The 25,049-nt window shown below is 46.8% G+C and overlaps 1 protein-coding gene across 1 annotated transcript in view; it reads right to left on the bottom strand.

Annotated features, from left to right (window-relative positions):
• The window catches only part of MDGA2 (MAM domain containing glycosylphosphatidylinositol anchor 2), a 680,911-nt gene that overhangs the window by 22,824 nt on the left and 633,038 nt on the right, over positions 1–25,049 (bottom strand). The window contains exons 12-15 of the mRNA XM_054971659.1: positions 18,965–18,985; positions 14,622–14,777; positions 3,498–3,656; positions 1,090–1,220 (exon numbers count right to left, since the gene is read on the bottom strand). Coding sequence (XP_054827634.1) covers positions 1,090–1,220; positions 3,498–3,656; positions 14,622–14,777; positions 18,965–18,985 — 467 coding nt within the window. The remainder of the gene's footprint in view (positions 1–1,089; positions 1,221–3,497; positions 3,657–14,621; positions 14,778–18,964; positions 18,986–25,049) is intronic.

The raw sequence follows: 25,049 nt of genomic DNA, 5'->3' as shown, positions 1-25,049 counted from the left end.
TAATCCCAAACCGGAAGTCTCCCCCACATGGCAAACCCCAGCACTGAAGCTCTTTCCCCCAACTGTGTACTGGCTAAATCCTGGTTGAATAAAGCAGCCCCCCCCCCCCCCCGCAATCTGTACCATTTCCACCACAGATTGCTGGGACAGGGTATCGATATGCTAATACAAAGGCAAGATGGAAGCAGTTAGGAAAGGGGGGGAGGTGGTATTTCAGGATAGGTTGAAGCTATGCACAGTACCCCCCCCCCCAATGCAATGCCGATGTTTAGTCAAACAAAGAGTTGGGCATGTCAGTTGTCTGGGGAGGGGAGGGGGAGCCGCTCAGCAAATCCCTTTGTAAAAGCACCCAGATCAAGTGGCACAGTCTAACTCATTCTCCTAAAGGATAATCTAATTCCTAGTTAGGGCTAAATTCTAAGGACGCATCAAACCACGTAGCTCACATTCTGCACTGGTTTCCATGTCCAATTCAAAATAACTATGAAGTCCAAAATGATATGGGTCTGGCGTACCTTCCTTCTGCCAGATAGACCTCCAAATTTCTTTAGATCCGGTGGGAAGACCTTGTCCTAGGATCCATCCAGGGCATGCAGCGGGGACTTTGGGGGTGTTGGCTCCCCCTCTCCAAATTATCAACTTAGGGATACTCGACTAGCCATCTCTTTACTTTCATTTTGTGTTGGGTGGAAACTTTACCGCTGCCTGCGGCTGCCTTTTGTTGCAGCTACAATTGTGGCTGAATCGTTCGGATTTTGTACTCTTTGGGAGTTTCCTTTTAGGGCAAGCTTTTACTAGGGGCCAAGCTACACATGACGAATGACACTTGAATGGCAAGTGTATTTCTCCCTGTTCACTTGCCCTCCACTCAATCCACTTGCCGTTCAAGTGTCATTCGTCATGTGTAGCTTGGCCCTGAGATTCACTGGACTTTACAGGGGTTTTTTTAACTAGCAGAAGTTGCTTGGAGAGAGTCAAATGGGTAAATCTGGTAACCGAACAAAACGACAAGGGGGAGTGGGGAATCCAGAACCAGCAGGCACGTCAATGGCCTCCCCTACCCTCCGTGGGTGGCTTATCCTCTCTTACCTGAAACGATGTGTTTGGCTGAATATTCATACGGGCCTGAAACCACTGCTGTCCTTTGTTTCCACTGGAAGACCAGAATGGGCTTTCGAGTCCAGTCTGACTTTTCAACCGGAGGTAAACATTCAAGGTTCCTTTTTTATACAAGAAAGAGCAAAAAAATGCAAAAAAAGATTACAAGCTCACAGGGGAGAGGAAAACGTCAAAGCAGAAATTTCACAATGCAGAATGAAACGGGCTGCCAAGGGTACGTCACACACTTGGGCTCTTACTTTCGTGTAGGCCTTCTTTCCCCCTTTCTTACTGTATTGGGTGGGAGGAATACAGGCTTGAGTCATTCCCTTGTAATTTTCGTGAATTGCTGAAGCGTACAAGAGCTGGAGAAGGGAGGCAGGTGGGTTATGTCCCGTTTCTCCACTCCGCCTCGCGTGAGAGCTGCCTTCTGGCCAAAGAGTGCTCCTCTAATGTAAGAGGCTCTTCCACAAGGTAGTCCTTTCATCACTGTAGGATTTTGCACGCTGCGTAGGTCTCTTTTGTTTTCTCTTTTCACGACCCATCTCTCGGCTTGCTTAAAAACCGAAATAATTACGCATACTTTTTGTTTAAGAAAAAGGAAAAAGAAAGAGAACCCAACGGAACGTTTTTGCAAAGAGCTCTGTGGGGCCATTCCAAAAATTGTGCAAACCTATTTGGTGGGGGTGGGGGGGGGGCTCAAGTAAAAGGGTTTAGCACTTGTTCTGCCTTTGTAACTCTGGATGGATGTATCCCTCTGATCTTGGAGAAGCTTTCAAAGGGCTTACCCAGCGAATGCTCGGCAACGTCTTTCATTTCCACTTCTAATAAGGAACAGAGTTTCCATGCATAGGGGATGCTGCCAGCCAACTTCATTTGATCTCTGCAAAAGCTTAAAAGGACTTTCGATACTGCACTGGGTGGAATCGCGCTTGTAAAATACAAGACGGACTCAGCCCTAAGCCCCTTCCTCAAACTCAGCAGGCATCTTTTGTGCAAGACCCGCAAATTGAGCTCAAGAATCCCCTGCTGGATTCTTCCTAATTTAATGGGCTCTCGAATCCCTTGACGTGGACTAGAGCAGAAAGCTTTGCAATGAGGAATAATCCGTGGCAAGAGAAAAAGGGAGAGGCGGCTGGACAACTGAGCTCCATAATCTGGCGGTTGATAGAGGGATTTCGTGAATGAGTGGCAGGATGTGATTTCAGGAAGACACGGAGGTGGACAGCCCAGGAGCAGCACAGAAAGAAGGCAGGGAGGGTTGTTAGACTAGGCCTGGCCAGTCAGCTAACTTCAGGGGAGAGGAGTGGAAAGCAAGGACTGTTATGGACAGAAACATTTTTATCTCCTTTGGGATGGATCCAAGACTTGCCCAAAGGGAACGAATTTGAGGAAGAGTCCTCCTTCCCCCGCTGCAGCTCCTTGAAAAGCCAAAACTATGGTCTGTTTTTGAAACCAGCATTTGGCTTTAGATGTTCACTTAAACCCAGGTTTGCCTTGGCCAATGCTGGTTGCATTACCGTTGCTGTTTCTCCCGTCTCCCCTGCAGAGAGCCACAGGTTGCACTGTGGCGAAGGAGATGCCAGGGAGCAAGCCAGGATGTTCAGGCAAACATCATGAGAACCTATAGCTGAGAGGTTAAGGGGTCAGATCCAGATCGGACATGCTCTAACTCCCATTATGGTCCCTGCAGGGTGTTGCGCTCTGCAGACAAGCAACTCCTGGTGGTCCCCAGCCTGAAGGACATCCGTCTGGCCTTGACCTGGGCCAGGGCTTTTTCTGCCCTGGCTCCGGCCTGGAGGAATGCTCTCCTGCTGGAGATCTTGGCCCCGCGGGACCTGCTACAGTTCCACAGGGACTGTAAAGCAGAGATGTTCTGCCAGGCCTTTGGCCGAGGACCAGCAGGTGTCCTCCCTCCTTTCCACCTAAGACCACTACTTCTGTGACTTCCCTCAGCCATGTGTTATGCCCGTATGCTATGGCCTATATGTGGACTTCCATATTTTATGTGGACTCTCCTGTATTTTATGGATGCTGTGAGCTGCCCTGAGCCCATTTGTGGGGAGGGTGGGGTATAAAATAGATAGATAGATAGATAGATAGATAGATAGATAGATAGATAGATAGATAGATAGATAGATAGATAGATAGATAGATAGATAGATAGATAGATAGATAGATAGATAGATAGATAGATAACCACCGTTAGTAGAGTAGCCTGTGTCTGGACGAACATGCCAATCACTGTTACTTTAATTAAGCCATGTTTCTACACGGCATCTAAACCAAGCCAGACTGAGAGAATATGAAATAGCATGCCATGAGAACATGCAATAACATCTTGCGTTCTGCATAACCTTCGATCTCATGTTAATGGTGGGTGAACGGCCTCCTCTCACCTATATGCTGTCCATACATATTGTAGTAGAAGCTGAAGCAATACGCAGTATTGGTGGGCCCGTAGGGGTTTTTGGGGGGGATGCTGAAAACTGGACTAACAAGTCTGGCCTTGTCTCCTTCCTTCCTGGGGCTGGAGGCTTCAATGTACATGTAGAATCCTGGGAGGAAAGAAAGAAACAAGGTTAAGACCTGAGATGCCACACCGAGGAGGAAAGAGCATCTCTCTTTTCTCGTTGGGGCTGGGGGTGGCTAGTGGTACAAGCCTCTGCAAACTTCCCTGCGAGTAAGTCCCACTTTTGCAGACCCTGGGCTGAAATAGATCGAGGTTGAACAAAAGAAGCGGGCCTGATCATTTCAATCAGTGTTCATATTTGCAAACTTTGTTTTTCTCATCTCACTGTTCCATCCACGGAGACAGACAAATTACAATAGTTGGATGGATGCCTAGAATAATTTCAACAACTTGTTCTGCAAAAGTACAAAGTTCTATTGCATTTATTTCATGACAAAGGTCTTCTATGGCTCAGAGAGGCACTCACGATACACCAGAGGAAATGGCAAATTGCAGGATTTTGGTATGGTCATATGGGTTCCATGTACTTGAGCCTATATAAGAGAGCCATACCCAAAGTCTGAATCTGTCAGATATGGGTTGTGTGAGACTATCTAATCTTTCTAACAGTCTTTTGGTGTCACACCTCTGAAGATGCCAGCCACAGCTGCTGGTGAAACGTCAGGAACTACAACGCCAAGACCACGGCAATACAGCCCAGAAAACCCACAACAACCATCGTTCTTTGGCCGTGAAAGCCTTCGACAATACTTCGACAATACTTCGACAATTTCTAACAGTTCTTCGGTGAGATTTTTAAAACAGTATTTTATCCTTTAGACTTAACATAGATAAGAGATGACGCCCTGTATGCTTATCTGCTTCTGGTATCTTTGACGTACGGAACTGTCTTTTGTACCTTTGTGATCCTTGCATATTTGACTATTTCACGATTGATTAGACTGAGGTTAAATAAAAGTCTTAAAAGACAACATTGAGTGATTATTGGCTCCGACATAGGGTTTTCACTTGATACCTGGAAATAAATAAACTTCAGGTATCTCTTCATTTGGAGGGCAGCCGCCTGTAAGAAAGAGGTTGAGGAAGAGAACAGCCATTTCTATACAGGTCTGTGTGGTTTAGTGGTTTGAGTATTACTTTGAAATAGACAGAGTGACTGAATTTCCACATGTCTGTTTAAAGAGGAATGCTCCCTCCCACAAGAGAGATGGCATTCTGTGACACCACCGAATACAGTTGAGCTTCCTTCTGAGTAAACCTGCCTATGAATGGATTTAGGTAGGTAAAGGTAGTCCCCTGTGCAAGCACCGAGTCATTACTGACCCATGGGGGGGATGTTGCATGACAACGTTTTCTTGGCCTACTTGTTACGTGGTGGTTTGCCATTGCACCTTCCCCAGTCATCTACACTTTACCCCCAGGAAACTGGGGACTCATTTTACCGACCTCGGAAGGATGGAAGGCTGAGTCAACCTTGAGCTGGCTTCCTTGAACCCGGCTTCCGCCGGGATCGAAGTCAGGTCGTGAGCAGAGCTTGGACTGCAATACTGCAGCTGACCACTCTGCGCCACGGAAAGCTCATTTGGATTTAAAGGAGCCAGATTCAGGTATGGAACATGCATTTTGTGTCCCAGGACTGCTGTTGCGATCGTTGCAGAACACACTGACCTGCAGGTAGCCTGGCCAACTGAGAGGCTTTGTCCCACATGTGGATCACAGGGGCTCACCTACTTTGGGTACCTATTGAGCCTATGGGGGCACTGAAGCCTGAGTGCAGACACAGGACCGGGCAGCTCACTTGGCCTACAATGACCCCAGTCCCCTTCTCTCCTTGATGTAAATCTAGATGTGTGCCTTATGTGCCGTCAAGTCACCTCCAATCTATGTCGACCCTATGAATGAAAGACCTCCAAAACGTCCTATCATTAACAAACTTGCTCAAATCCTGCAATCTGTAGGATGTGCCTTCTTTGATTGAGTCAAGCCATCTCCTTTTAGGTCTTCCTCTTTTCCTACTGCCTCCTGCTTTTCCTAACATTATTGACTTTTCCAGAGAATCTTGTCTTCTCATGATGTGACCAAAGTACGATAGCCTCAGTTTGGTCATTTTAGCTTCTAGGGAGAATTCAGGCTTGATTTGATTTAGTACCTACTTATTTGTCTTTTTGGCTGTCCGTGGTATCCACAAAACTCTCCTCCAGCACCACAGTTGAAATGAATCAGTTTTTTTCCTGTCAGCTTTCTTTACCGTCCAACTTTCACATCCATACATGGCAAAGGGGAATACCATACTTTGGATTATCCTGATCTTGGTCCCCAGAGAGACATCTTTATCTTTAAGGATCTTATCTGGCTCCCTCACAGCTGCTCTTCCAAGTCTCAATCTCCTTCTGATTTCCTCGTGGCAGTCTCCCTGTTGGGTGGTATGCATCTAGACAAATCTAGATGCATACCACCATTTTCAACCGCTTGTGCAAGCATTTGCACTCTCATTTGCTGACAGTGGTTCTCTCCTGAGCAAAAGTAAAGCAAATGGAGATGGATGGCGGGTGGGTTTGGAATAGCCGTCTGCACCCTCAACAATATCAGCATTGGAAGCGAACCGTCTGGATTATTGCCACTTGCATCTCTCATGCAGGGAATATATAAGGAGGACTATTGATTCCGTGCCATCCTTGAGGGCTTCCTGGAAACACAATGCTGAATTATCTGGCCTGGATTCCACTCTTTTTATAGAATGACAGAATTGAAGGGGTCAACAGGAAGAAGCTGTGCTTCCTGGCAAAAGGGCAGATCATCCCGTTGTTGACTGTCCATAAATGAGCCAACACAATCAACGGCTGCTTCCAAACAAGGACATCTCTCCACTGTAATCTCACAGCCACTACAGATGCAGAGGCATTTGCAGTGGCAACAAAGAGTCTCTCTACACATTACATGGGGACGCTCATCTTTGCCTCCCCAAAGGCTCCATCAATTCCACCTCTCTACATGAGACAGAGCCGGCAGCAGGGCAAAGGCTTTGCTATACACTGGAGCTGTGTGAGAGGGCTGTGAAATGTCAGAAGGGAAACTTCAGCCCATTAGAACCTCTCCAGGGTCCAAGCCTGGCTCTGGAAGGCAGCTCCAGTCCATTTCCATTCCTCGCTGCCCTCTGGTTGCCATCCCACACAGTATTAGACTGGAGAGGTGAAATTGACAGAGCCTTTGGGGAGGAAAAGATGAAATTAACAAACCCTCTGAGGAGTGATCTCTGCCAGCTCTGTCTTTTTAAACTACCCTTCCCGGCTAACATTGTGTCTCTCTACACTTGAGCGTCCTTGTGTAAAATGTCTTGTGTAGGTCATGTTTGACTGTACCCATTCATCCATGCCAATGTTAAGTTTATGGTCCTGAGTTACCTCAGTCTTGTAACTGATCTCATGTTGTAACTGATGAGTACATTCCTTAGCTTTTGATAACCACTTTCTTTTCCTCCTTCTCACAGCATAGCCCGGCAGCTGGCAAAGCTGTGGACAATCTCTCCTGTTGATATTTTTTAGACTGACCTTGAGCGTCTGAAGTGTTGCATTGCTCAGTATCTTGTCTGCCTAGTGTGTGAACTCTGAAAATGTTTCCCAGACTGCTTCTGAACTTATGGTTTAGGAGGGAGGGGGTTGTTGGAGTATATAGTTTAGTCACTGCTTTGAAACCTATTCCTTTCAAAGAAAAGTTGCCATGCTCACATGCATTTTACTTCATGTACTCCTATGGACCTGTGTATATGGGAAACGACTGATTTCCTGAATAAAAGTCATTTAACCAAGGACCTGTGTCTTGCTGAAATGATCCAGGGATCTACCTGCCATATCCTGTCATCCATTGCAACCATTAGCAACTCCCCCTAGACAGACCATGGGCTGTGATTTCAATGGACTTTATTACAGATCTTCCCCCCTCAAAAGGACTCAAAGTGTGTGTCTGTGTTCTGAACACATATGGGTGTGTCTATGCTCTGCATTATCCTTGGGTGCCCCCCCAATGCCACCAGAGTGCTTTCTGCTGACTTAAAAAAAACCCTGGTGTTAGGTTTACCACCACAGAGTAATGGCAGTATTTGAATACCGATTTTTTTTTAAGCTAGCAAAAAACTCGAAGGGGGTGGAGGGGTGGAAATATAGTCAGGATCCAATGAACAAATTCTGTGAGCACTAGATAGTCTCTGCAAAGGCTACATTTATTATTATTTATTTTTTGAATAATGTCTGTGCTGCCTCTCCAGGGAACCTGCCTGAGGTGTCTTACAAAATAAAACACCATAAATACACAAAGCATCATGAAAGTGATTAAAACCCAGCATCCACAAACACACCCGGAGTATAAAATATAAAACATGGAGCAGTTATAATGGGTCTTAAACATTTCGCAGGCTAAAAACGGACTATAAAACTATGTTTAAAAATCAGTCCATTAAAAGTCTAGGTAAACAGAAACTTCTGGCTTGGTACTTAAATAGTGTAGGCTGTGATGGAATTTATTGTTAATCATGTATGTATATGTTTATGTTCGCTCCGGCTGGAATGTTAATGGGCCTGGACTTACTTTGGTTCTCCGCACTGTTAACTGCTTTGTGTAAGAATTAGAAGCAGGGTTTTTTTTCAGCGGGAACGTGGTGGAACGGAGTTCCAGCACCTCTTGAAAATGGTCACATGGCCGGTGGCCCCGCCCCCTGATCTCCGCCACTGGAGTGGAGGGCAATCTCAACTCCCCTCTGTCTGGAGATCAGGGGGCGGGGCCACTGGCCATGTGACCATTTTCTCCGACGGCAACCCATTGAGTTCCACCACCTCTTTTCCCAGAAAAAAAGCCCTGATTACAGGCAAGCATTTCTCAGAGCCAAATGACAAGTGACGGTGGCTGCAAATCCATCCTCTAATTGCCAATACCATTTTAAAGGCAGTTTTGGTACTCTCTGCTGTTTTGGCACCTAAAAAGTGCAGAGAGGAGGGGACAAGAGCTCCTGGGGCAGCCTCGCCACACACATTACGGATTAGAGCCCAGTGGGTTTTTAAAAGAACAATAACTGCTTTTAAAACGGTGTTGGGCAGCCCTGGAGTGGAGTCATGGCTGCTGTCGCTTGTGGTTTGGCTCTCACTCTCTCAGCTTTCTCTGTTTAGCCATGAAAGCCACAAGCTGCCAGAATTGAGGAGATCTGTTACTTGCTATAAAAGCCTATCCCTTGGTGTGACAATGAGTTAATAATTAGTTCTATGCCCTGAAAAAAATCTCCTGTCTGCTACTTAGCTGGAAAGTGACATGGCATGCTTGGGGCATGTCCCGTCTTTGTTGGTAAAAAAAAAAAAAGGCATTGCAACAGAGTTACGCGTTTGTTGATGTAAGCCTAGATTTTATAAATGGTATCACCCTTGGATGCAACTAATTCTCTCAGACCTGAAATCCAGTGAAGGGTGGTGCTCTCTTATCCTTTTACAAAAGAATCTTAAAAAGGCCAATTCATTCTTAAATTCAGTTATGTAGATGAGAAATGTCATGTATGCTCATCTGCTCTTAATTGCTATGACCTATGCTAGTTTAATCTGTGTATTGGTGATCAGTGCTTTCCTAATCAATTCAAGGAGAATTGGATTGATTTTATATAAAAGTTTTCACTAAACAACTGTCTGATTATTGGTTGAGGAATAAACGGTTTTCACTCTGAACTTGGAATAAACAAACTAGCCTTGAAGCTTGGACTGTGGGACCAACTGTGAGGCCACACCCTTTGCTCTTAACTAGAGATGGGCACGAACCTAAATACGAACCAAAAAACCCCCACGAACCAGCCCGGTTCATAGTTCACTAACCAGAGACTGTGGAAGCTTGTTTCCATGAACTTCTACGAACTGGACTACTGGTTCGTTTGGTTTGTATTAAAGGGCCAGTTTAAATGGCCATTTTCCCCAGGGAAACGACCATTTAAACTTTTCCTGCCACTTGCAAGTGGCAGGTCCCTTTAAACTAGCAGCTGGCAGGCAGTAGGGGAAATCCCCCCCTCGCTGACTGCCAGCTGATAGTTTAAAGGGACCTTCCACTTGCAAGTGGCAGGGCCCTTTAAATGGCCCAACCTCCAGCCTCCAGCCCCAACCCCACCCCCTAGCCCCAGCCCCCCACTTACCTTCCATCTGATGCTGGGGTGGTGGAGACCTCCTCCGCTGCTCTGCAGGCCCACGCGGCAGCGGAGGAGATGGAAAAGGGTCCTTCCGCCCCTCAAATGGCAGCCGCAGCCATTTGGGCCATTTAAAGGGCCCTGCCTTGCAAGTGGCAGGACCCTTTAAACTATCTGCTGGCAGGCGGCAGGGGGGGGGGATTCCTTTAAATGATTAAATGCCCCTTTCCCTGCCGAAAGGGACATTTAAGCCCTACGGACCACAAACTGGTTCGTAACTGGGCCAGTTCCATGCCAGTTCGTGGTTCGTGGAAACCCCATGAACCATGAACTCCATGGTTCGTTTTTTTCTGGTTCATGCCCATGTCTGCTCTTAACACACACACACAACCTTTTTATGACAATGAAATAATGGGTGACACTGATGCAATGGCAGCACCTTCTAAGATGTGTTTTGAGTCTCTCGTGTTGGAGGAAGACTCTTTCATCGGGAGGAAGGTGCTGCCAGTAGCAGAGCAGCTGATGCAACTCAGTATATTGCTTTGAGTAGGGTTGCCAGGACACAGCTGGCAGCAACACCTGGGAGCATTTAAGAAGCAAGGATTGGCACAATGTCAATTCTGGTGAAAACTGGAAATGATGTTAAGGGATGCTCTAGGATTTACAAAACCTTTATGGTAAAACCATAGAGTTTTGAAAATCATAACACATCCCATGATGTCACTTCCAGTTTTTACCAGAAGTGACATCAGCATGCCAGCATGGTTCTGTCACGCGCTCCCATTCCCACCACTTTTGCCCGCAGCAACAAAATGGGTTGCATATACTGGCAACCCAGGCTGTGGGCTTGGCTGGGGATCAGTGAACAGGGCCTTGAAAAAAGAATAGGAGAGCTCGGCAGACTTTCATGCAAAAAAGAGCAGTGTGGCACAAAGTGACAGAGACAGTGAGAAGCAGAGAGTTTCTCACTAGAGATAGCTAGAAAACTGGATATGGGGTGGCGACAAAGGTTGCAAAATTTACTTTCTGGGAATTTGCTGCCCTTTCCCTTTGTGATTTTGGCTTGCTTCCAGCAGGCTCTCCTTCTAAATAAATACCATGTTATTAATATGTCCCAATTTTCCTGTTCTTCCATGCCTAGTAGCTCTGCCCCACCAACGTCTCATTATTCGAGAAAGCGGGAGATCATATACAGATATTTCATTCATACAACACCACACAGCCCAGTTATAATCCATTTCCTCATATAAGCATCTCTGCACACGTGAGCTCAGTTTGCATACACAGATTTTCAGAAGCAGCTTCTGCTCTCGGGTTCAATGTGCTCCAATACATTGGATGGACCCAATCCATTGAAAGTGAAAAAAGGCTTGGAAAGGAAAGCAATCAATTTTGGAAGCAACTCTTGTCCTGTTGCACCGCAAGAACTGATCTTTAACAGCCATGTTGCCAAGCATTCTTCTTTCCCAAAACTGAAGTAAGAGTTTCTTTTGGGGGGCACCAACAAAAATGTGCAAAACTGTCAGGAGTGCTGAGCCATCTCCTTAAAAGCAAACAGGGATGACTCAGGGCTCAATGCCCTTCCATTTGGGCCAGTTCTTTAACTGCCTATATATCAGGTGCACTCTGGAACGTATCTTTTTTCCGTTTGCTGCTTACCAACAGGGAGCCCCTCTGTAGAATGAACCTTACCTCTTCTTCTAATTAAAATGTGACAAATTACATAATTGGAGAGTGTGCGATGATGGAGTTGCAGCAGTTTTTTTCCACACGAGACTATCCAATTGCAATGACAAGCCCAATATCCAATGGTTGTTGCTTTGGTGTACACTAGGGATGTGCATTTCGGCTTTCTGAAAGCCGAAAGAAAGCCGAAACAAAAGTGTTTCGGCTTCTTTCAGGTTAGCCGAAACGTTTCGGGCTAAGCCGAAACGTTTCGGCTAGCCGAAAGAAAAAAAGCCGAAACGTTTCAGCTTTAGGCTTTTTCAATGGGAAAATGCCTCCGGCATCTTCCCGGACGTCTGGGGGAGGCATTTTCCCACCGAATCAGCCCAAAATTGGTGGAGACCTTCCTCTAACCCCTCTCTACAAACCCCCCAAGTTTCAGACCGATTGGACTTTGGGAGGCCATGTTATGGCCCCCCAAAGCAGGTCCCCCTATCCTCCCATAAGAAAGCGAAGGAGCAGCATATTGTTAGCATGCTGCTGCTCATCTTCTTCATTATTTCCTATGGGGAAAAATGAAGAAGCAGGCTTCCTTTGCCAGGGGTGGCATTTTGCTTGCAAAATGCCCCCCAACCCTCTGGGGCCCTTCTCCCACCCTTCCTCCCACCCCCACCAAGGCTCAGACTGCTCCCACTTGGGGGGGCCATTTCATGGCCTCCCCAAGTAGGTGCTCTAATCTCTCTACCACTGACAGCTGGGGGAGGCTTGTGTTGCCAGGGGTGGCATTTTGCATGCAAAATGCCCCCCAGCCCTCTGGGACCCTTCTCCCACCCTTCCTCCCACCCCTCACCAAGGCTCAGACTAATCCCACTTGGGGGGCCATTTCATGGCCTCCCCAAGTAGCTGCTCTCATCTCTACCACTGACAGCTGGGGGAGGCTTGTCTTGTCAGGGGTGGCATTTTGCATGCAAAATGCCCCCCATCCCTCAGGGGCCCTTCTCCCACCCCCCACCAAGGCTCAGACTTAACATCAGAGACTCACAAAAACACAATTCCTGGCAAAAACACTTTATTTCTTGAACAGCTTTAGGTTACACAGTAGGAGGGCACAACAGGGCATGATAGCAATGTACTACAAAAAATAATACAACCCACTTCACCGTTTTTGACAGCAATTGTGTTTGTGTGATTCTCTGATGTTAAGTGAGTTGTGTTATTTTTGTGTAGTACACTGCTTTCCTGCTCTGTTGTGCCTTCCTACTGTGTAACCTAAAGCAGTTACAGGAATAAAGTGCTTTTGACAGCAATTTTTTGGGGTGATTCTTTAATGTGAAGTGAGTTGCGTTATTTTTGTGTAAGAGAGTGCTGCCATGCCCTTTGGTGTTCCCCCCTGCTGTGTAACCTAAAGCTGTTCAAGAAATAAAGTGTTTTTGACAGGAATTGTGCTTTTGTGATTCTCTGATGTTAAGTGAGTTGTGTTATTTTTGTGTAAGATAGTGCTGCCATGCCCTTTGGTGTTCCCCCCTGCTGTGTAACCTAAAGCTGTTCAAGAAATAAAGTGTTTTTGACAGGAATTGTGTTTTGTGATTCTCTGATGTTAAGTGAGTTGTGTTATTTTTCTGTGTGGGGGACTGCTGGTGTAATGTGTCATAATGCTTTGCCTACTTGTACTTTGGAAGGGAGAAAATAATTTTTTAAAAACTTTATTTTGTGTTGTTCTTGTTTTATTCTTTGTTGTGCAGTTGGTTCCCATCATAGGGAACAATGGGGCTGGCTGGCCAGCCATCTCTGTAGGTGGTGGGGGAATTTGAGGGAGGGTGTCTGTGGTTCAGGTGCTCTTTCACAGGGACCAGCTGGCACTCAGAAGTGTGCCCACCATTGTGGCACCCCTGGGCAGTGCAGAATTGCCCAGGGAAAGAGAGTTTAGAAGTTCCCAGCATAGGGAACAAAGGGAGAGGGCTGGCCTTTGCCAGCCTGTTCCTGGGGTTATGGGTGTGGGGCAGGTGGGGGTGGATTTGGGTCTGTGAGGGGCTAATGTGGGGATTTGGGTCTGTGTGTGGCAGCTGGGGGGGAATTGGGTTTGTGTGGGGCTGTAAGGGGTGGACTTTAGGGGCTGAGAGGACCTACTTGGGGAGGCCATGAAATGGCCCCCCCAAGTGGGAGCAGTCTGAGCCTTGGTGGGGGGTGGGAGGAAGGGTGGGAGAAGGGTCCCAGAGGGCTGGGGGGGCATTTTGCATGCAAAATGCCACCCCTGGCAAGACAAGCCTCCCCCAGCTGTCAGTGGTAGAGATTAGAGCACCTACTTGGGGAGGCCATGAAATGGCCCCCCCAAGTGGGAGCAGGCTGAGCCTTGGTGGGGGTGCGAGGAGGGGTGGGAGAAGGGCCCCTAAGGGCTGGGGGGCATTTTGCATGCAAAATGCCACCCCTGGCAAGACAAGCCTCCCCCAGCTGTCAGTGGTAGAGATGAGAGCAGAGCACCTAATTGGGAAGACCATGAAATGCCCCCCCCCCCAAGTGGGAGCAGGCTGAGAGAATCCTCTTTCGGCTTTCTGCTTTCGGCTTTAGCTGAAAATTTTTGGCTTGCACACCCCTAGTGTACACCAGAGGTCACAAACTTTTTGAGCTTTGGGTCTCCTTTGGAATTTTGACACAGGGTGGTGGGAAGAACTACATAATGGCTGTCACAGGAGGCAGAGTCAACCCCAAAATAGCCACCACAAGAGGAGTCAACCACAAAATGGCCACCACAAGAGGCGGAGTCAACCACAAAATGGCTGCCATAAGATGTTTAGCCAACCACAAAATGTCTGAGATGGAGATCAAGCATAACTTTGATAATATTTCTTTAAAAGATACTCTGCTTTACAAGATAGTTTTTAATCTGCACAGCCAACTGTATGTCCGCTGGCCACTCAGAAGCCCTGCTGGGAAAAATCCCCAACTGGCCTCACCTGCTTTCTCACCTGCATGAGGAAAGGTGTTGTTGGGTGCCTTGGTGCCCACAGGTGCCAGCTTGGGGACCCCTAGTGTATACCATCCAGCCATTGTTGGGCTTTGTTTATTCTATGGAGCATAGCAGGTTCACTGCCTCTTGCTTAAAGTAGCTTGAAACCAGCTCCATTTGAGTCGGTTTGGCATCTAACACACAAAGCCGGCTTCCAACCAGACTCAACACTATGTCCCGAGGCAGGCATTCCCCCTCCCTCAAGACCCTTTTCCAACAGTTTAGACACACTTTACCTTCCTTTGAGCCAGACCGATCAGCAGTGGGGCCTGTGTTTGGGGTGTACTTTGTGTCTCTGAGGATAATGTTTTGTCTCGTCCAGTCGAAGTTGTCCTGTACGTCTTGTGTAAATAGACAAATGTTGCTATCTTCAAAGCTACAGTGGAATTCTCCTGCCAACAGATCGATAGCACGTTCACATGAATAGTTGTTTCAGCGCAACAAGAGTTTGCAATTTTTTCCCCTTCTTTCACCCGATGGGAATTCAGCCAAACCAGTGTCTCCCCTGAAGGTACACAAAACTGACAATGCTTTTTCCTGGACTGGCTGGGATAGAGAAGTCAAGTCTGGCATGTACCTGACATCGCCGTTAAATGGGGGGGGGCTAAGCTGGCTAGAAGGTTTTCCCTGGTTTTGCCTCTCCCTTTCAAAATTCCAGAGGAGGACTTTGCATCAGCAAAATAGTAGCACCAATTCTTGCATCAATTCTTAGCATCAATTAGCGTAAATTAGCATCAATTCTTGCATTCTCCCTCCCCCAGTTCCCTACGCTTGCTTACATCAGTGCTTCCAAAAATGCAAATCTATCCCGAATTGCAGTTCTGATGGCTATAACATAACAAAAAGAAAAGAAAAACTTTATTTCCCTGTGGAATGGTTTTACCTAACATCATTGGTCCCTAAACACACCTGTATGGTACACTGGTTCTCATACATCTGTTTGTGTATTTTCACTTTTAGATATAAGGGGCGGGGCAGACATAAAGCCAATCAGGACAGTGGTTTAATGTAACAACAACATTTGATTTATATACAGGACAACTTAATGCCCACTCAGAGCGGTTTCCAAAGTAAGCCATTATTATCCCCACAACAAAACACTCCGTGAGGTGGGTGGGGCTGAGAGCCTGAGAGCTTGGGGAGATCACTCCTCAAAGAGTTTATTCATTTCCTCTCCGCCTCCTAGAAGGGGAGGTGAAACTGACAGAGCCTTCTGGAGGCAAAGAGGAAATTAACAAACCCTCTGAGGAGCATCTTTGCTGGCTCTATAGAGAGAGAAAACTGACAAAGCCTTCCGATCTCTATTAAAACTCAGCTTCCCGGCTAACATTGCGACTCCCTTCATGTGCGCGTCCTCGTGCAGTTCGTCTCTTATAGCTTGGGTCTCAATAAAGTGGCCACAACCTATGTCCCCTGAATCTTGTAGATTTGGAATTCAGTGAAATCTGATTTTCCTTTTTTTTTTTTTGACACAGCTCTGGGTAAGGAGCTTGGAAATTTGCCTTTCTTCTTCAAATCAATTTAGGTAGAATAGGAATCACACATATGCTTATATAGGATTGTTTTCCACGGGGTTTGATTTCTATGGGGTATGCGGTGTTCTGTGTATCTATTTAATAACGTTTTCTTTCATCACATCCAGGGTTATTAGATTACTTTTAAATAAAAGTTTTAATTAATAGGTTGACAGTTTATTAGCTGGGAAACACTGGGTTGTCGGTTCGAACCAGGAACAAATAAATAAACTTCACCTTCTCCCTTAGAGTTTGAAGACTACACCCTGCAAGAATTGAGTATTTTAAGGGAGCATTCAACCACCACGCAGCACTGCGATTTACTAGTTAAGGCGTAGCTTTAATTCAGCCACAGACATTTTAATCTGCATGTGACCATTTAAAGTCACTTCAAGATCAATAATATCAAATAATATTAATATTATTAATAATATCAATATCAATAACAACAACAGCATTCAATTTATATACCGCCCTTCAGGACAACTTAATGCCCACTCAGAGAGGTTTACAAAGTGTGTTATTATCCCCACAACAATCACCCCGTGAGGTGGGTGGGGCTGAGAGAGCTCTGAGAGAGCTGTGACCGACCCAAGGTCACCCAGCTGGCTTCAAGCAGAGGAGCGGGGAAACAAATCCGATTCTCCAGATTAGAGTCCTGCTGCTCTTAACCACTACACCAAACTGGCTCTTATAGGCAGATTAGTGCCCCGTAGTGACCAGGAAGTACAAGTCTGTGGTTCCTGTCTCCCCCAACCTCCGGGCAAAGATTGTTGGCCAAAGCCGCAAAGTGCATTCTCAGCTGTACGTGAGTCAAAAGCTGACCAGCAGGGGTTGAGAGAACGCTTGGCATTGAGGCGCTCAACCAACAAGCATCCTGCAGGTGGGTAGTGTGGATACAAGAAAAGCTGGCTGAGAAGCCAACATCCCGAGGAGGTTTTCTGAGCAAAAATGTGGTTTCTTTATCCCTGAGCCTACAAGGAAAGAGCTGAGGGAATGACGTCTCAATGGACCACCTGCATCCATAAAGCTAATGACTGCCAAGCAGTGGCTTGAAAAAAAACATGGAATAAACATTTTCAGGAGTCTCAGTCTCCTTGTGATACTTCCGGTAAACCTGCAATGCTGATCACAGGTTGCCACAACTGTGGCCCATGTGGAAACCAGCTCATCAGCCCTGGACAACTCGCACCTCTCCAGGCCTCTGGGGGCTCATTAATTGCTTGGTTTTCCTGCCTGCTGGCAATGATTGTGGATGACGCTGCCAACTATCTGCCAGGGTAGAATTCTTCTTCTGGGTATTTATTTATTTAGAAAACGTTCATGCTGTCTCCCCAGGAACCTGCCCAAGGTGGCTTACAAAATTAGATAATAGCAACAACAATAAACCAAAACATTAAAATCCAGCATGTGAACCCCAGACCAGCATGAAAAGATAAACCATAAAAACAAACCAGCGGCAGCGTAAAATAACAGTACCATGTCTGTCTTGGTGAGTTATTGCTCAGGGGCAGACTGGACCCTTAAGTGTAAGTGCAATCCTAAGCAGAGTTACGCCAGTCTAAGTCCATTGAAATCAATGGGTTTAGACTGGAGTAACCTTGCTTAGGATAGCACTGTAAGTGAGCAAATTCTCAGCAGGCTGCTCCGGAGGTTTGTTGGTAGCCAGAAGCAGACTGAGGCTGATTTGCCACCTCCTGTACTGAACCCCACCCCCAAACATCCTACCAATTAAAGTTAGAAAAGAAGAGGGAGACCTTTTTCGTTACATGGTGCAAGCAGCAAGAGTGCTATATGCAGCGAAATGGAAAACAGATATGTGCCCTGATGCAGGGCTCATTTTGAGGGGGAACACGCAGGAATGCAGTTCCGGCAGTTCCCCAAACAGGTCACATGTCAGGTGGCCCTGCCTACATGACTCTCGGATATTTGGGGCCCGTTTCGGCCTGGATTGGGATCGAAACGGCCCAGATCAGGCCTCTGACAGGTGGTGGATCACTTTCCTGCTCAGCAGCAGCCCAATCCTGACCATTTGGGGCCCCTTTTTGGCCATTTTCAGCCCCCTTTTGCCATCTGGGGCCCAATTTCGGCTCTAAATGGCCAGGATAGGTGATGTCAGGGGGTGTGGCATATGCAAATCAGTTATGCTAATGACACACTACTGGTGCTGTCAAGGGGCGTGGCATATGCTAATGAGTTATGCTAATGAGTTCCTCCAGCTCTTTTTCTACAAAATGACCCCTGCCCTGATGTATCGGAGTGGATAGATAGGATAGATAAGGCAACTTAGTATAAAGCTAAGAAGATAAAACACAGGGAAATGACTAACCCAAAACGCTGATATTATAGTCTGTATAAGTAACCAAGGAGAGGGAAGGAGAGCCTTTATGCAATTAAGCTCAGTTATTATGACAAATTCTGAATGTATTTTTCTATTAGGTTAATTTGATTCTAAATGCAGCGCTTGTATACGTTTCAAACTAATTTCAAATGTAGTGTTTATACAGGTTTGTTTAAATCTCAATTTAATCTCAAATTTAGTGTTTGTATAAGTTTATATAATGCGCTTTATATTGCTATATTTGTTTCTTTTAAAATAAAATTTCTATTAAAAAAGAAAATCCACGAGGAAGCCTATACCCAAGTCGTGGCCGCTGGATCTATTTGAAAGTCACAGAGCCATGCTACAAGTGACGCCTGACACAGGTTGGACACTTGTCAACTTCCCTCAAGTTTTGATGGGATATGTAGGCGTCCTGGTCTTGCAGCTGTAATGGAGAGCCGCCTACATTTCCCATCAAAACTTGAGGGAAGCTGACAAGTGTCCAACCTGTGTAAGGCATCACTTGTAGCTTGGCTCACAATCGGCAGCTGGGTCCAGGGGAGCGATTGCTGTGGCTTGCCTGCCTGCCCTTGCTTTTCCCTTCTCTCTCCACTCGCTGCATTAAAATTTCCATTACAGGCCCCCTTTGCATAAAACAGGAAGCACCAGGCTCGGTCACCATCACAACAAACAACAGCACCACCACTAATAATAGTAAAGTAAGGCGATTTCAAATACTTACGTAGGTGAGGGTTCATTGGGGCTACGAGAAAAAGAGAGAAAAGATGTGAAAGTCAGTACAAAGTGGTTGCCTGGTTCCTTCACAGTTGGGTGACAAATTCTTTTGAACATGATCGCATTTTTATTCCAGTCTGCGTGTCCCTTGACTTCATTTTATCTACACAGGAACCCTGAAAGGAGGGTTAAGGAGAGACTCACTGGACCAGAGCCAGCCTGCAAGCGTCACGGCTGACTGGCATCTTTCGAACCTGGGTGCCTACGCTGAACCTACGAAGGCACACTGGCTTACAAGCAGAGCCCTGCTGGAACAGACCGGTGGTCTATCTTCACCAGTATCCTGCTCCACCCAGTAACCAACCATTGCCCTGGGGGCCAAACAGGGCACAGAGCTCAAGGCCTTTCCTGGTGGTACCTCCTAGCATGTGAATTCAAAGTTAGAAGGCTCACTTCTATGAGATGCACCCAAACTGCATCTTTATAACCTTCCAGGACATTTAGTTGCTGACCTAAAAGTAGCTACCTTGAGCCCACGTTTGTCAGTTAAAAGTTGAAATATCCCAAACAAGCAAACAAGTAAGGAAGGCAGACAGGTGAGGAACACACGAGAACCAGTGGACCCAACAACATCAGCCGTAACATCTCGGGTTCATACTCCTGCTCATCTAATGTGATTTATGCCATCATCTGTCAGCAATGCCCTTCTACCCTCCGCACTGGACAAGCTGACCAGTCCCTTCGATAAAGAATTAATGGACATAAGTCTGACATCAGAAACTACAACATTCAAAAACCAGTGGGGGAACATTTTAACCTTCCAGGACATTCAGTTGCTGACCTAAAAGTAGCAGTTCTCCTGCCGAGGAATTTCAAAGGGAGATTAGAAAGAGAGACTGCTGAATTGCAACTGATACCGAAACTCAAGACAATGCATCCACCTGGACTGAATCGAGACTGAGGCTTCCTGTCTCATGACCAATGCTGATTTCTCCACACCCACCACCCTTCTGCATATCCCACCCTATCCAAACATGCCTGCTTTTGTCATTCACCATCTATTGTCATTCGGCTTCTGTAATCACACCACTCGCCAAGATCTAAGGACAGATGGACTCACATTCTAGCTGCATCTGAAGAAGTGAGCTGTGGCTCACAAAAGCTTACCACTAATTTTGGTAGTCTTATAGGTGCTACTGGACTCTTGCTCTTTTCTGCTGCTACAGACAGACTAACACAGCCGCCCATCTTGATGCATCTTCAGCTTGACCGTGTGGTCCAACTAGATCTTTTTTTTCAATGTTTACATTTTTAGAAATACCATTCTATACTCGGAGCCATTGGGAGGTGCTATTTGACTTAAACTGGCACACAATGCATTTACTTTATTGCTTCTGAATTCCACTCTGTCTGCAAGGTACTCGTGGCAATAACCCCTGTTCTTCATGGGAGGAAGGATCAGGTGTGTCCCTGGTCCGTAGTCTCCCAAGAAACTTCTCGTGGTTCTGCAGATCTGAACTCAGAATCCCGTTTGGAAAGTCTTTAGGGTGTCGAGAAATATACAGAAGAATTTGGTTTGTAACCTCTCACACTCCCCAGAGGTATATTGTAAGAACTCTAGGATTGTGCTGTTGTGTTCGCTTGATGCCTTTATCTAAAAAGAGCCATTTCCCCCCTGTAGGAAAACACAGCTTCATGGTCAGCTCCTCTACATTTGCTAACACAATTCCCTTCTCACCTTTTTTGACATTTCCATTGAGCACCTGGAGTCCAAATTGCTGGGGGCTGTGACACTTCCTTTGGCAGCAAAGTTTGGGGCTTTAAGAGATATGATCGTAATGGGAAACCTTGAACGACGGGAGATGCGTATTGTTCGCCGTGGGGTGGCTGGAGCCAAATGGATGGGCGGACAGAGAGGCGTCAGCGCCCAGCAAGTGACTGACAGGAGCAGGAAACCATATCCAACCGTGCTTAGCTATTTACACGACACAGACTAGCAGCTACAGGAAAAAACAGGGATGGCGCCACCAGAGAAGCCATGCAGCTTGCGGAGATTCTTGCATTGTGCATAGGTGGAATGGACTAAGCCACATGAGCTGTGAAAAAGAGGGAGAAACCTACTAGCAGAGAATGCACCATCAACACCATTGTTCCAGCTGACAGCTTTCAGTCTTTGTGCACCCCAAGGAAAGGGCACGCGCTATCTAGTCCAGTTTTAGCCAACCCTTCCTTCAAAAACTTCAGGGCACCAATCTCGGTTCTCTGTTCCCCATTTTATTCTCTCAACAACATTGGAAAGTAGGTTGAGCTCCAAGGCACAGTGGACATTTTATTTATCGGGCATGTCACACTGGACATTTTAACCCGAGCCTCCACTATCTATCCATTGGTTTTCATTCCCATAACTCCAAGGAGAGGAGAGGAAAGTCACCCAGCGGAGACATCACAGCAAGGACAGAAGAGCTGGAGGGCTCTGTGAATGCTCCCTGTTATTCCTTGGGATCCTCCATCAATGTTCCGTGGCTCTGGTTGTTTCTGGACCCCACACAGAACTAGCTTAGCAGCATCCAGGGCTAGGAAAAATGAATTCCATCTATTCCAGAAGATTTCAGGCACGGATTCTTTTTACGTCCTAATGTGTTTCTATCCCGCTTTTCAGCACAAAAAGCTCACAGCGCTGTTTCCGACCAGCATCAAATCAAAAATTACAAAACCGAAAATGTAAAAAGTCAAAATGCCACCACTAATCCAGCAATTACTGGTAAGACCCAAGACAAAGCTCAGACCAAAAACCCCCAGCTTTGTCCCAAGAACCAGCAGCCACACCCATGATAGGAACTAAGTTACAAGTTCCAAAATGTCAGCAAGATGACCATAACCAGCGAAATGCAGCCTTGCAACAACTCAAACATCCTACCTTCAGTTAATTGGCACGAAAATGCCTACAAAAAGAAAGGATGGGGGAGCCAGATGTGCACCATGGGGGCGGGAGTTCCATAGTCTCCAAGCTTCCATTTTGGGGACCCTGCCAGATACAGCTGCTGAAAGTCAGCAAGCAGACAAATGCAGAACAAAGGCATGCCCGGGTGATCTGATATCCCGGTGATTGAAAGACCATGCAGAGATTAAACTGGAGGCTGCTTACATATGAACTGTGTGCTCTCTCTGCCACTAAGCCACGACCCTTGCCTTGGCTTCGGAGAGGAGAAACTCCCCCTGAATCCAGGATCCTCTCTAAACAAATCATGTGTGTGTGTGTATAAAGTGCCGTCAAGTCACAACCAACTTATGGCGACCCCTGCTGGGGCTTCCAAGGCAAGTGACAAACAGAGGTGGTTTGCCCTTGCCTTCCTCTGCAGAATCTTCCCTGGTGGTCTCTCATCCAAGTACTGACCCTGCTCAGCTTTCGAGATCTGATGAGATCAGGCTATACCAGGGGTGGTCAAACTGTGGCTCGGGAGCCACATGTGGCTCTTCTAGACTTATTGTGCGGCTCCTGGAGGTCTCTGAGTATCGCCATGGCTGTACAGTTTATTTTAGTTTAGTTTATTTCCCTCCCTCCCTTTCCTTCTTTCTTTCCATGTCTTTCATATTTTCAATAAAAATGTTGGGGTTACCAGGTCCGACTCAGAAAATACCTGGGGACTTTGGGGGTGAAGCCTAGCAAGGATGTGACATCACTTTTGTCAAAGGTCAGGTGATGTCTCTTCCCAAGCTCCACCCCTTCCAATTATGTCACTTCCAGCATACTGCACCAAAACCCCACCCCTTCCTGTGATGCCACTTTCAAGACACTCCCCCAAACTTGCCTCTTCCTCTGAAGTCACTTCAATGCATCTTGTCTTGCGGCTCTCAAACATCTGGCATTTATTCTATGTGGCTCTCACATTAAGCAAGTTTGGCCGCCCCTGGGCTATACCATGCCGCCTTCTCTCCCAAGCAAATCACAGAGAGGAAAGAAAGAAAAAGTAGCAAAGTAGAAGGGGTGATGGAAACACACACATACAGGACGGCCCAACACTTCACGTGCCCCATTGGCTTCTCCCACATCCCCCGTTGGCTTTCCAGCCCCTACCAGCAAGGTGGCCAGTAGAAGAATAATAACATAATAACATTCGATTTATATACCGCCCTTCAGGACAACTTAATGCCCACTCAGAGCGGTTTACAAAGTGTTATTATTACCCCACAACAATCACCCTGTGAGGTGGGTGGGGCTAAGAGAGCTCAAGAGAACTGTGACTCGCCCAAGGTCACCCAGCTGGCTTTGTGGAGGAGTGGGGAATCAAACCCGGCTCTCCAGATTAGAGTCCCGTGCTCTTAACCACTACACCAAACTGGCTCTCTGTCCAAAGGGGGCAGCCCCTTTCCCTTCAGCCCTTCCCAAAGAGAGCTGGAAGAATCCACCAAACTAGGGGAGGGTGAGGAGGTCATAGAAGAACCTTCCTGGAGCAGAAGCTTTGTGGCAACAGCGAGGCAGTATCGGTACAGGTGAGCTTAGAGAGGATTCCAAGACAAAGGCTGCCTTGAAGCCGCGGGTACAACCCACCAGTCAGTGTGAGCGGTCTCTCCTGTCCCTCTCCCGATTTAGAGTTTGCAGCCAAAAGGACACTCTATTAATATTATTAACCTTTTAATAAGCTTCTAACCACACGTCTGATGATTCATGTGACCTGCAATGACTCATCCTCCGAGAAAGATGCGGCCTCTTCGACAGCAGAGACCTCAGTTCTCTTCTGGGTCCTTCTTTTTTGGACGTAAGGGCTGGCATAGCCTTGGTACCCCTGACATGCTGCATGATCAAAGTCAGCCAGCACCAAACTCCCTGGCAGCAACCCCCCAGCTGGGGAAGCCAAGGGGCAGGCACTTAGCTATCTAATCCTGTTCATTTCAGCAGAATGCGCTGCTGACCAAGTGGCTAATTCCCTTCGGGTGCCATCACTGGCCTCCAGGGGTGGACTGGCACACTAGAACAGCCTCAGAGACGGCTGAGCAGAGCCGTTCCTGAGGCACTGGATACATCCCTCCAGGGAAACAATCTGCTCTGCATGTTCAAGGGCCAAACTTCCTCTGGCTTTCCTGTAACTGGGCATCAGGCGCTCTAGAAGTGCCCATCCAAACTCTGCTTCCTGCCTTGCTGCCCTTCTGAAGTCTGAGCAGCCAAAGGGCACGCTCGGTCCACCCTCTGGTGTCCCCCCGCAGCCTCCGGACCAGTTCCCAGGCCTTGGATCCCACTAGTTTCCTGTGGGGCCCCTTCAGACATAAGCTTTTGGTTTGGGTTGTCAACTCTCCCTCTTTCTGCTGCCAGCAACTTGCCACCTCTCCAGCCACTGGAAACTTTCAATTAACTCGCCTGGCATTGCTAGCTGCTAATGGATTCATTTCTGGCATTTGTAGGCTACAGATGACGAAGGTTTACGTGCTATTTATAAAATTAATTACATTTAAATGTGCTTCGCACATCTGACTTTCATTTCAGTGCCTTAGCATCGATTCCAGTTCATATGAGGACTCCTGCTTTTAGGAGCGTCTGATGAGGAACTTTGTCTAAAATGCTTAAAATCCAAGTTTACAATCAGGCAGGAAATATGGAGCTTCCAATCCTGTATTGCCCTAATAATGTGAATAGAGGTATAAGGGAGACGTGCAGAGAAGAATCCGTGCGCACGTGTGCACATGCACTTCACTTTTCACAAATGCATCGTTTCTTCTTTGCAAGCTCCACCCTCTGCTGTGGCAGTCATCCACTTTGCAACTAGGCTCTAATCCTAGCTAGGTGAGGGGACGTGCAGAGAACTTGCATGGATAGGAGGGGATTATTTTTATGCCACCCCACAGAAACTCAGGCATAAAGTATAGAGGTGGGCACGAATCACAATACGATGCAAAAAAATGCATGAACTGGGCCAATTCGTGGTTCGTGAAAATGTGGTTTGTGGGACCACATTTTGCACAAACTCCACGACTTTTTTGACCTGGTTTGTTCGACTCGTCAGCGGTTTGTAAAGCCAGACAGGCTGGTGCCACTGATCATGTGTGAAACTGACAGCCCTGTCCTACTGCTTGGGTGGCAGGAGAATGGGGCTGTCAGT

This window comes from Eublepharis macularius, chromosome 2, assembly GCF_028583425.1.
Source record: "Eublepharis macularius isolate TG4126 chromosome 2, MPM_Emac_v1.0, whole genome shotgun sequence".
NCBI classification, from domain to species: domain Eukaryota; kingdom Metazoa; phylum Chordata; class Lepidosauria; order Squamata; family Eublepharidae; genus Eublepharis; species Eublepharis macularius.
Note: the sequence above shows the minus strand (reverse complement) of the source record. Positions and strands in the feature narration are given on the sequence as shown.